General features: G+C 57.6%; 1 protein-coding gene across 1 annotated transcript; it reads right to left on the bottom strand.

Moving 5' to 3' along the window:
• Window positions 1–2,614: 2,614 nt before the first annotated feature.
• Window positions 2,615–11,595, bottom strand: CYP2S1 (cytochrome P450 family 2 subfamily S member 1). The gene is made up of 9 exons (XM_087827432.1): window positions 11,419–11,595; window positions 10,377–10,542; window positions 8,306–8,455; window positions 7,793–7,953; window positions 7,464–7,643; window positions 5,609–5,750; window positions 4,330–4,517; window positions 2,991–3,132; window positions 2,615–2,911 (listed from the first exon to the last, which is right to left on the bottom strand). Exons 1-9 carry the CDS (start codon window positions 11,593–11,595, stop codon window positions 2,730–2,732), a joined length of 1,488 nt encoding a protein of 495 aa, XP_087683558.1. The 3' UTR covers window positions 2,615–2,729.
• Between the last annotated feature and the right edge of the window lie 309 nt (window positions 11,596–11,904).

The following is an 11,904-nucleotide window of genomic DNA, read 5'->3' as shown; positions in this document are numbered from 1 at the left end:
AGCTCCAGAGAATGGCAGTTTTGCAGCTTATTTTATGCCTTAGAATCAGAGCAGATGTAGGGTGGGTTGCATGAAGCCTATTGGTGGCAGATTTTGGGGGGCAGGAGAAAGCAAAGGGGGAGGTGAGGGGGGCGGGGGGGAGCTAACCTCTGGGATTGGCTGAAGAGCTAAGCGGAGAGTACTTTTCCAGGAGCAGCCTGCGGCAGAGGGGTGGCCTGCGGCGGAGGGGTGGCCTGCGGCAGGGCGGAGGGGTGGCCTGCGGCTGGGCAGGCGAGAGAGCAAGGGCTCCTCGGCCCCGCCCCTGCATGGCTGTGCCCTGAGGGTCGGGGGAGGAGGCTGAAGGTACTTTAGCTCGGATGCAAAAAGACAGGCTCACGAAGGTAAAGGTTGACCTTTGCCAAGGAAGCTACAGGCCCAGCACAGGACAACGGGCCACGACCCGCTTTTGGTTAGGACTTTTTACTTTCCGTCTGCGTTTATAGGGCCGCTCGCCGTGCAGGCCTCCTCTGAGCTTGTCAGGTTTAGTATGTGGCCCCTCTTTTGTCCACAACACTGATGTATGAAAAAACAAGGATAGTAAATCCCAGAACTTAGCTTATATTTTGTTCCTAGTAAGTCCCAGAATTTTCCACATTTCCTCTTTGAAATTTAGTGTCTTTAAGATGCTATATCCTCAGTCAGGCTGTGATCAGCTGGAAAGCGGTGAAGTTGGGATCTGATCTCAATCTCATCTTTCAGTTCTTTCTTATATCACTGTTCTGGGCTACCTCTATAGAACTTAAGCCAAAAAATAAAGTGGTAACATGGAAAAATTTTAAAAACTTTAGGCCCTGGCTGGGTAGCTCAGTTGGTTAGAGCGTTGTCCTGATACACCAAGTTTGTGAGTTCGATCCCTGGTCAGGGTACATACAAGAATCAATCAATGATGCATAAATAAGTGGGACAAATCGATGTCTCTCCTTTCTCTCTACAATCAATTTTTTAAAAAAAAACACACAAAAAAACCAAAAAAACGCATACATGCATCGCCGAAGCCTTCAAGGCCAGATAAACTGACATCTGTAAACTTAGAGAAACTCCTAGAAAAGTGAGGCGGATGGACAGGTGGATAGAAATGTGAAGTGAACTGAAGCCGGTGGCACACGGGGGTTCCCGAGTAATTCCCTCAGTGTGGCTGCACATTTGGAATTTTGAAAATTGTCACAAAAACTAGCAGAAAAGTAGATGAAGTAAAACTAGCAGGGAGGGAGGGGTGGTTATCAAACGAGGCCAGGGACTGAACTAGTCTGCTTTTGCGTTTGAAAACTTCCTTCTAACTAACGAAGAAAGCGATGCTTCTGGTTTCTTTTCTTAGAGAAGGCAGGAGGAGAGGCTGAGAAAGGGGTGGAGTGGGGTTAGGGTTTGTTTCAGCCTCTGCTTTCAGACTGGGAGTTCCCAGGGCTTGGATGGGTCCCTTTCAGGCTTTCCCTGGCCAGCCCCCCCCAGGCCAGCTGCTCTGCGGTTACCTTCTCCCTGCCCCCCCCAGTCCCACCGGAAGTGAGCCCAGGCCAGGCCCCTCCCCCCCACATCTGGTACTGATGTCAACAGCCAGGGTGGGCGGGGGCCGTGTGTTTTTCAGCTCCCACCCAGCCTCCAGGGAGGGGTGGACACCCCCATCCCCACCCCTTACTCACAATCTCAGACACTGTCACACACACTAGGTTCTGCCACAGAGCTGGCCCGCAGGCCAGAAACAAACTTTTATTGCAAAACAGGGACCTTCCAGTCACAAGGCCAGCAGACCTGGCCTCTTCCCTGACATGGGGAGTTGGAATCTGGCCCCTACTTGGTCGTCTAGGCCCCTTCCCCTGAGTCGTCTTGGGTCTTAGAGTAGGGACGGTGGGTCAGTGTGTGCTGAGGGGGCAGGAGGCTTTCAACACAGTATATGAGCTGGGGGTGTGTATGTGTTTGCCGGGGTGGGGTTCCCTCTGGTGTGAGGGTCCTTGTGTGTCCTAGTTTACTCGGTTACCAGGCCTGTGTGCACCACCGCACAATGGGGGGGTATATCCATATTTGGAAGAATTTGGGGATCAGGATCCTCGGAAAGGGGTACGTCCTCAAAGGCGAAGGTGCAAGGAGGCCAGGCTGTGACTCTATCTCAGTGGGAAGATATTTAGGAGTTAGGACGCGGCCGCGTGTGAGCTGGCTGTGTTTCAGTGGTCGGGGGAGCGTGGCTGGTGATGGTCACGTGCCTGGATAGTGGTGTGGTCACTCGAGGGCCGAGGACAGCCTCTCTGTGAGGTGACATGACCCAGGAAGGTGCATGTTCTCTGCACCAGGCTCCCAGAGACGGTGGTAGTTAAGTTTGGTGGGTGATGAGGGCGTGCGGGCCGTGAATAGGGTGGCTGTTTTGGTGGCAGCTGAAGTCCCACACATGTGTTGTGAGTCCAGGGGAGTTGGTGGGTTATCTGGACACATGGTTGTGATTCCAGACAGACTAAGCTCATGTTTTTAGAAAGTTTGTGTGGCCCAGTTGCCTCGTGGTTGTGTATGGGTATGTAACAGTTGTATGTCTCAACAGCTGCGTGGGCCGGTGAGTGTGGCTCTGTAAGTGTGACCCTGTGTGAATGTGGTTTCCTGTGGTGTAGACTTGTGGCTTTGGACACAGCCATGTCCATGCCCAAGGTTGAGGACACCACCTCCCAAAGCCCCCTCCTTTATTTGGTCCACGTGATGGGGTGGGGTGGAGGTCAGCGGGGCCGAACTTGCAGCTGGAAGTTTGGGGGGATATTGAAAAGGCCACTGACAGCTGGCTGGAGGTTCAGGGCAGCCGGCGGGCACGGGCTCTCCAGGGAGAAGGCCTGCAGGATGGCGGTGACAAGGAGGAAGAGCTCCGCTCGCACCAGGCCCTCCCCGAGGCAGACACGCTTACCTGGAGGAGAGGGAGATAGTGCTGGGCCAGCCCTCCTCACACCCCAGCCAGGGGTGGGCAGGGACGGCCCAGCAAATACCTAAGGAGAAAGGCAGGAATGCCTCCTGCTTCTTGAACCTTCCATCCGCATCCAGGAATCGGCCTGGGTTGAACTCCTCTGGCTGCTCGAAGACCTCGGGGTCGTGCAGGACAGAGCCCAGGAGGGGGAAGACCTCAGTACCCTGAGAGGAAGTCACAATAAAATCACAAATATCCTTCCCTTCCCTGCCCAAGTTCCTATGGCTGAACACAAGCATCTGCACTGTCGTGGACACCAGTTCACAAAACATAATAGCATTGACACGTAACAAGCTTATTACGGGCCAGCAGTTTATTAAGCATTTTATGTATATTACCTCACATGTAACAGGTGCATGCCTTCCACACACATAAACTCACTAAATATTTTAACAAGCCTAGGAAGCAGCTGCTAATATGATCCCCATTTTAAAGATGGGAAAACTGAGGCCCAGGGCACTTAAGCAACTGGCCTGAGGCAACATTGGACATAGCTTGTTATTTTTACATTTTGTTTTCAAACCTGGCACAGAGCAGGTCCTCAATCACTGGTGCCTGTTATTACTGTTGTGACCATCAGTAGTGGTTGTCATTGCACAGCCACTGCATTAACAATAGTGGTGCTGCTGCCTTGGACACAGGACCCCCACCTGGTACTGAGAGCCAAGTGGTGTTTTACAAGCATTGCCTCGTAGATTCCCTACAATCCTGGCTAATACTATTATCTTTCCCAATTTAGAAGAGGGTGGATGGGGGCTCAGAGGGCAGAGCAATTTGCCCAAGGCCCCTGCTGAAAGGCTGGATTCTAACTGCCATGGGGTTGATTCTGCTACAGTGAAGCTCAACGAGGGAGCAGCTTGTGGGAAGGTGCCTTGGGTTTCTGGGAAGACATCGCCCCCTGGTGGTACTGGCTCAGAGCTGCTCTCCAACGAAGGGGCAGGAACAGGGGTGGGGAGGAGAGAAGGGGAGGGGCAGATGGGGGGGAGTGTGTGGAGAGGGAGGAGAGAGACTGTGTGTGTTTGCAGCAGGGGCTGAGAGTCGGCCTCTGTTAGCCCTCAGTCCTCAAATTGCTTCCCTGCCTGTCACTTCCTCTGATGGTCCCAATCACCCAGGAACAAGATAGAATTAGGATATCCATGGACATATGGGGAAACTGAGACCCAGAGTCAGAGTCAAAGGGTAAGAAATATGCAGACAGAGAGAGAGAGAGAGAGAGAGAGGGGAGGGGGGGAGATCAGAGAGGGAGAGAGGGAGAGATATGAGAGAAAGACCAAGATCCAGAAAAAGTCAGAGAAACACAGATAGCAAGACTCAGGCCCAAGGCAGAGACACTGCTGGGCATAGCTGCGCCGCAGACCTACCTGGGGCAGGGTGTACCCTCGGAAGCAGGTGGTCCTCGTGAGGGCGCGGGGTATCCCCATGGGCACCAGTGCCAGCAGCCGCTGCGCCTCGTGCAGAACCGCGTCCGTGTACGGGAGGCGAGCTCGGTCCCCCAGGCCTGGCGCCCGGCCAGCCCCCAGCTCCCTTGTCAACTCCTCCTGCACGCGCTCTGCGCCCAAGAAGAGGAGGAGTGAGGCCAGAGGAGGGGTGGGGACCTCTCCTTGGAAGCCCCATCTTCTCGAGCAGCTGTGGTTAGGGGTGAGGCTGGTGGGCAGGGAGGAGGACAGTCCCCCAGCCATCGCCAAGCCTGGGTCCCACACATTGTGTGCTGGGCATTACTTCTCTCCTCTCTTAACTCTCTCAGCAATCCTGTGAGCTAGGTATCAGTATCTGTCCCCATTTCCCAAATGAGGAAACAGGCCCACAGAGCTGACGTCACAGCTGACTCCATTCAACCAAGGCCACCACACCCCAAGTCCCATCTTCCAGGTCAGCCCACCGCACTGGCTCGACAGCATTTCCCTGCCTGACGTGAGATGCTGGAGCTCCCTGGGGCTTGTACCAGCCCTGCACCGTCCCCCACCATCCCAGCTTCAGTTCCTTCTTGTGTTCTCAGGACCACAATTTGTTTTTCATCTCTAGACCCTCCTGGATGCCTCCTCACAGGTGGCCCCAGGCCCCTTACACTCAAAGTGTCCCAAACTGGCCTCAGTGTCTCCCGTGAAACAGCCTCTCATCCTTTCTGCCTCCATCTTGGGGTAGCCCCACATTCCCACAGTTCCTGGCCAGAACCCTGGATGTCTCCCTCCCCCACCATTCTCCACCACTTGCCTACTTGGCCCCTTCTTTTTTCCCTACAGCTTGACCCAGCCCAGTCCTCTCCCACCCAGGTCCCTACCCAGTCTTCCCTCCTTGGGCTCCTGGCATCCCCTGTCACCCCTTACAATCTACCACCTCATGGCAGCCCAAAGAATTTTTCTAAAATGCTAATTTGGCCCCGCTCTCCCCCACTCAACATCCTTCCATGGCTCCCCATTGCTCAGGATTAGGTGACAAGGCCCCGAGACATCTCCTGCCTCATTTCTCACTATGCCTCATGTGGCAACCAGCAATCTCTCACTTCTCACTCCTCAGGCCCCCAGGTGCCGGGCTCATGGTCACCTCCTGGCTCTGGCTCAGCCTGTCCACCCTCCTCAGCATTCTTCCTCTCCAGCCCCCGCTTCTGTTCCCAGGGCCTGGCTGGTGGAAAATGGCTCCTACCTAGGACCTGAGGGTATTTCAGCAGGAGCAGGAGGGTGTAGCGGATCATGGCGCTGACCGTAGCCGTCCCGGCGAACAGCAGATAAATGACAGTCATCAGCAAGTTCTTGTCAGTGAATTCTGTGTTTGGATCGTGCTTGTCCTGGGAGAAGAGACCGGGCAGAGGGGCTCAGAGAGAGAGCACAACCTGCAGGGAGCAGGGGCCCCGCGCAGCCAAGCTTGGGGTGCAGCATGGCCGGGTCAAGCTTTGTCAAGGAGTTTAAAGAAATGTTTGGGAAAGTCAGGAAGTGGACTCTTCACATTACTCTCTCTGGTTGAAATGTTTTTAAAAATGAAAGGGAATGGCCACCATAAACAAACAAACAGAAAATGACAAGTGTTGGTAAGGATGTGGGGACACTGGAACCACTGTCCCCACTAGTGAGGATGTAAAATGGTGCAGCTGCTCTGGAAAATGGCATGGCAGTTCCTCAGAGAAACTAAAATAGAATCACTGCATGATCCAGCAATTCCACTGGGCTTATCTCCAAAAGAAGTGAAAGCAGGGTCTTGAAGAGATATTTGTGCACTCATGTTCGTAGTGGTGTCAACCACAAGAGCCACGGGGGGGAGTAACCCAAGCGCCCGTGGATGGATGGATGGATGGATACATGAAATGTGCCCCATCCATACCATGGAGTATAATTCAGCCCTGAAGAGGAAGACACCCCACCACAGGCTGCAGCGTAGAGAAACCGCGAGGCCAGCGCTCCATGAAAGAAACTAGTCAAAACGGGCTCGTACTGTGAGGTTCCGCTTACATGAGGTCCCCAGGGCAGGCGAATGCATGAAGACGCAATAGACGGGTGCCGCCAGGGGCTGGGCGGGGCTCGGGGCGCAGCCTTGAGAGTCTGGCACTTTAGCTCTGACAAGGGCACTGAAGATGGGTTCCACAACGGCGGAAACACACTTAACGCTGAAGTGTCCGCTCAAACATGGTCGAGATGGTGAATTTTACGTTATGTGTATTTTACTACAATTATTATCGTCATTACTTTAAATATGTTTTCATTGATTTCAGAGAGGAAGGGAGAGGGGGAGAGAGAGAGAGAAACATCAACGATGAGAGTCAGTGATCGGCTGCCTCCTGCACGCCCCCGACTGGGGATGAGCCACAACCTGGGCACGTGCCCTGACCGGGAATCGAACCATGGATCTCCTGGTTCATGGGTCTATGCTCAACCACTGAGCCGTGCTGGCCGGGCTACAATTTTTTTTTATTTTATTTAAAAATAATAGAAAAGAAATGGGGCCACACGGATAAGAAAAAATGCTCTCTCCAGGAACAAGGTGGCTGCATTTATTCAAAGGATGTGGCCCTGAGTAGTTTCCATAATTCCAGAGTTTGTACAATGCAAAGCTAGTTATTTCTACAAGACTCACCTTAATTCTCATATAATAATACTGCTCTTATATAATTAATAAAGCAGACTTTACTAGCACAATTTGCTACTGCAAGGTTTCATAAGGAAATGGCTAAGTCACAGGAGGTGCCCTGTGTGGGTAGGGGGAGCGAGGAGCAGGGTGCAACGATGGTGGCCTTGCTGGTGGCAGGTCACTGGGCACGGGGCTGAGGCTGGAGGAAGTAGAGGGAGGAGAGATGCGAGAGACTCAGCCACGCGTTAGGTGGGGGTGGGGAGGGGCGGAGAGAACAGTGTACCAGAAAGAAGAGAGGTGCACACACGTGTGCAGGCAGATTCATGGAGACGTGGAGAGAGAGAGAGAAATGGCCTGGCCTGCTCCCGGCCACACCCGGGTGGAAGACAGCCAGGCCACCAGCCCCACTCAGGAGCCCCTCTGCACCCCAACTGCCCACCTTTGCCATCTTCAGCAGGAAGGCATCCACAACATCACGTGCAGGGCCTGAGGCGTCCACGCTCCCCTGGTGCCGCTGCACCTGCTCAACGGCAAAGGTGGCCAGGGCGCCCAAGTCGCCGAGGAGCTGGGTGCGGGGTCCCGGAAGGGGCTTCAGGAGCCAGGAGAACATCTCGTAGGCCTGTGGGGAGAAGGGCAGCTGTTCCTAGGGGGGCCTGGCCCCGCGCCAAGGTGGAGGGGCAGGTGGATGGGGTGCTCGGGGGGGTCACCTGGAAGAGGGAGGCGGGAGCTCCTGAGGGAAGTGGCTGGAGAGGGGTGTCACCCGCTTACCTGGCCCCACGGGGAACTGATCCCCAGCAGGATGCCGCCAGCAGCCCGGACCACAGCCTGGAACTCCTCATCCTCGTAGGGGAAACGGAGGCCCAAGGTGAGGGAGCAGATGACATTGGAGGTGGCCTGGGCCAGCAGCAGGGAGGGGTCAAATGGCTGTCCTGGTGGGAAGGAGGCAAGGGGCAGTGTGGTGATGGAGTCGGAGAGGACTGGCTCCATGGGGCCAGATGCAACCACAAAGAGAAAGACACAGAGGCAGGGACAGACAGACAGGGACAGAGAAACAGACAAGAGAAGAGAGACAGAGACAAATAGGGAGGCGAGACAGAGACAAACAGGAGAGAAAACGAGAGAAGAGGCAGAAAGTGATGTGACAATACAGACTCTCGGGGAGACAGCAGGGCAGTGACAGAGGTGAGGGGGGAGGTGAATAGAGCCCCAGCCCAGGCACCGTGGGAGGGTCCTCCCCGCACCCGCAGGACCCCAGGGCCCTGGCTGCCCTGCCCTGCTGACCTTCTGTCCCCTGGAAGGCCTCCACCAGGCACCGGGCCTCGGCGCTGATCAGCTCCTCGCCTTCCCGCCGCCCCATGCCCAGGTCCCGCAGGGCGAGCGTGGTAAATTTCCTCAGCTGCCTCCACCGCTCCCCGTTGGAGAAGAAGACCCCTGCGCGGAAGGCTGGACTCAAGGGGGGCTGGCTCCTCTCCCCATCCCCTAGGACCACCGCCTTCCCCCCAGTGAGGTGCCCTGAGGGGGCTCTTCAGGCCCTGTCCCGAGTCCACACCTGCCCAGTCCAGGGCAGAGGCTCCGTGGGTGCTTAACAAATACCTAACCCCGGGCCAGAGGGTGACATTCTCCTGCGGAGCTGGTAACTGGGGTCAGCCAGGCTCCTGTTCTGTAATTAACCAGGTGAGTGAAGGTTCCTTCCTTCCTTCCTTCCTTCCTTCCATACAGCTTTTTATTTTTCTTTTCACTCACCCATACCCGTCCCCTTCCCCCCTCTTCCTTCCTTCCTTCCACCCCAACATTTACGGAGCACTACCTGGTCCCTTGCCCCAGGGGAGGTTGTTTGAAGGTTGAACAGGGAGTTAGAAGGTGGAGCTGCACTGTGTTCCTCCTCGATCCAAGACACCCGCTCCGGACGGACCCTTCCCTGCTCTGAGCTCAGTGTTCCTTCCCACTTGTAGAATTTTGGCCTGTAGTGGCCCCCTGGATGCCTCCTTCCAGGTGTCCCCTGCCTACCCAACCCTCCTCTGTGTCCCCAACGCCTCAACATCTCTCTTCTTCCCTGTTCTCAGCCCACCACCCTTTGCCCCACTTGGAGCTGTGGATTCCTCTCCAAACCGCCTCCCTTCCAAACCCAAGGCCCCAGCCCTGGTCCAGCCCAGTCCCCTCCCTGGGCTCCCACACAGCTCCCAACCAGGGGATCTTTCTAACTCTGTACCTTTTCCCTGCTTAATATCTACCACTCCCCAGAACACCCAAAGGCCAAACACTGTGTGACTCAGGCCCCCCTGACCAGGCGCTGCCAACTTCGACTTTATGATTCATCCCACTCCATCACTGCCTTCTCTCACTTCCTCAGAGGTGTCAGGATTCCCCCTCTAGGCCTGTTCCCTCTGCCTGGATCACTCAGCTAGCTCTCCATTCTCCCTGAATTAACTCCACTCATCCTTCACATCACAACTCAAATGTCATCTCCTCTGAGAAGCCTTTCCAGATTTCTCCCATTCTTCCCCCACTCTATCCCCAGGCCTGTACAGGTCCCATGTCCTGCTCTCAAGGCTGTACCCCTCATTTTAGAATTCTGTTCTCTCCCCTCACTGTCTTATTGCAAACCCACCTCTCCCACAGTGAGACAGGACACCACATCTGTCTCGGTTACCTGTGTCCCCAGTACCCAGCGCAGGGCCTGGCATAATGCAAACCTGTCAGTTGAATGAAGGAATACTTGGTCTCACCTCCATGCTTTTGTACTTGCTGGTCTCTGCCGGGAACACCTTCCCCGCTCCTTCTGTCACAGCTCAGATACCCCATCTTTCAGGAAAGGTTCCTGGACACCTCCCAGCAAACAGGCTGGGTGAAGACCCTCCTCCTATTCCTAGAGTCTCAGGACTTCCCCCATCCTGGCCCTGACCCCTCTGCCAGTCCGTCTCTCATTCCTGACCTCTCCAGACTGTCACTGTCTGGTGACCGGTGTTTCTCCCCACAGGTCTAGGCACTGAGGGAGGGCCAGACGGGACTGTTTAGTCGCTGCTGTGTGGGACTCTGGCTTTTAGTCTTAGCAGGGAGAATCGTTTCTAGATTTTGTGTTTGCACCTCAGTTAGTGCCCAGTGCCTTCAAAGCTTGCGCCTCCCTCCCAGCCCTGGGGCTTTGCCTGGACCAGAGGGGACACTGCTGCACCCTGGAGACTCCCAGTGCTTGCTTTGTGCAAGGCCCAGGCCTCACTACGCTATGTGCAGGCACAGGCACAATGATCATTCCATTTTATCGATGAGGAAACAGGCCCAGTGACACTAGGCCTGCACACGGGTCCCACACGGGTACGCAAAGCAGGCTCCGAGGGCCGCCCCACTCGGGACTCACCATGGCCGTCAAAGGTCGGGTCCAGAGTTGCCAGCGTCCCCCGCCCGCCGAACTCCTCTGCCTGGCCGCCCAGGGCTTCCTGCACCGCCTCGCGCCCGACCAGCACCACCACGCGCCGCCAGGGTCCCAGGTGCACGGTGAACACGGGTCCGTACTTCCCACTCAGCTGGGGCAGGGGGAGAAGGGCGGCACTGTCCAGTCTCCCTCTCCCTCGCCCTCCCTGTGGCTGGGCGAGCCCCCAACGAGACACCACCCGCCAGGTCCCAGGCTCCCTCCCCAGCACTCTATCCTCTTACCTCCTGCGTGGCCCTAACTTCTGACCTGGGGACCACCCAGAGCCCACCCCTCCCCTCCCAGCTCAGGCAGGAGGCAGCAAAAATGGGGAGCTGCCGCCTGGGTCTCCCCCAGCTCCTCAGCCTCCCCCCGCCCCGACTCCCCACCCTTCTCAGCCACGGCTAAGTCCTCAAATTCTGAAGCACACACCGCTGAGCGTCTGCCATCCCTCCCCAGGAAACACCCCCATGCCCTGGGAGTCCCCCAGGCTCCTGTGGAATGGGGAACCCCTGGTTTCTTCACGCCCCCAGCCCCCAAAGGTTGGGACCGCTTCCCCTTCTTCCTTGCTCTCCTTCCCTCCTGTCCCAGGAGCTCCCAGCGCCACCTGCCCCCCTATTCCAGATTCTCCGCAGAGGGGTTCCCGGCGCCCTCCAGCCTCTGCCCCCACCCCCCCAGGGCCCCTCCTCTGCTCTGCGGGTCCCCGGAGGGCTCAGCAGTGTCGGCCCCCCCCCCCCCCCCCGCCCGCCGCGGTCACAGCAGCGGCTTCCCTCCGGCTCCACGACCCGTCCCGCTCAGCCCCCCGCCCCCGGCTTCTGTGGGCTCCTCTGCCCTGGGCCCCCCGGCTCCTGCTTTCACCCTACTCCGCAATCCTAGCCCTGCCCCCCATCTCCCCCCGCCCTGGCCCCCGGCTCCCGCCCCACCCCGGGAAACCCACAGCCCTTTGCCCCGGGGCCCCGCGCTGCCCCTTCCTGGCGTCCCCGCGCCTCACCCGCAGGAGCCCCGCGTACAGCGCCCCCGGCCGGAGCTGCAGGAGGTTCCCCAGCAGCGGCAGCGGCGCGGGCCCGGGGGGCAGGCGGCCCCGAGCGCGGGCCCCGGGCAGCGCCAGCGGCAGGAGCAGCAGCAGCAGCAGCAGCAGCAGCAGCGCCCAGGCGCCGGCCGCCTCCATCCCGCGGGCGGCACCTGCTCGGCCCCGGGAAACCAGCGGGGGGCGGGCGTCTCCCCCGGGCGCTCCCCGCGGCCCTGCCCCGGGAAACCAGCGGGGGGCGGGCGTCTCCCCCGGGCGCTCCCCGCGGCCCTGCCCCGGGAAACCAGCGGGGGGCGGGCGTCTCCCCCAGACGGCCGCCGCCGGGGTCGGGCGCGCGCGGTCCAAAGGTTTTCTCGCCGGTCGCTCAGTTCCAGGGGGGCGGAGGCAGCGCCTTGGGCCCCCAGCAGGGCGTGAACAAACTGGAGGAACCTGAAGCGGGAGACTTTGGCA

Source organism: Miniopterus natalensis, chromosome 18 (genome assembly GCF_054644295.1).
Source record: "Miniopterus natalensis isolate mMinNat1 chromosome 18, mMinNat1.hap1, whole genome shotgun sequence".
NCBI lineage: Eukaryota > Metazoa > Chordata > Mammalia > Chiroptera > Miniopteridae > Miniopterus > Miniopterus natalensis.
The sequence above is the reverse complement of the archived record's forward strand: the minus strand, read 5'-3'. Positions and strand labels throughout refer to the sequence as shown.

What these genes read in the sequence shown, in the direction of transcription:
- CYP2S1 (XM_087827432.1), bottom strand. Translation starts at nt 11,595, where the DNA reads ATGGAGGCGGCCGGCGCCTGGGCGCTGCTGCTGCTGCTGCTGCTGCTG. An exon ending in TCAGTTCCCCGTGGGGCCAG is followed by an intron (nt 7,644 to 7,792) that starts GTAAGCGGGTGA and finishes TTCTCCCCACAG; the next exon opens with GCCTACGAGATGTTCTCCTG. An exon ending in GAAATACCCTCAGGTCCTAG is followed by an intron (nt 4,518 to 5,608) that starts GTAGGAGCCATT and finishes TCTTGGGCGCAG; the next exon opens with AGCGCGTGCAGGAGGAGTTG.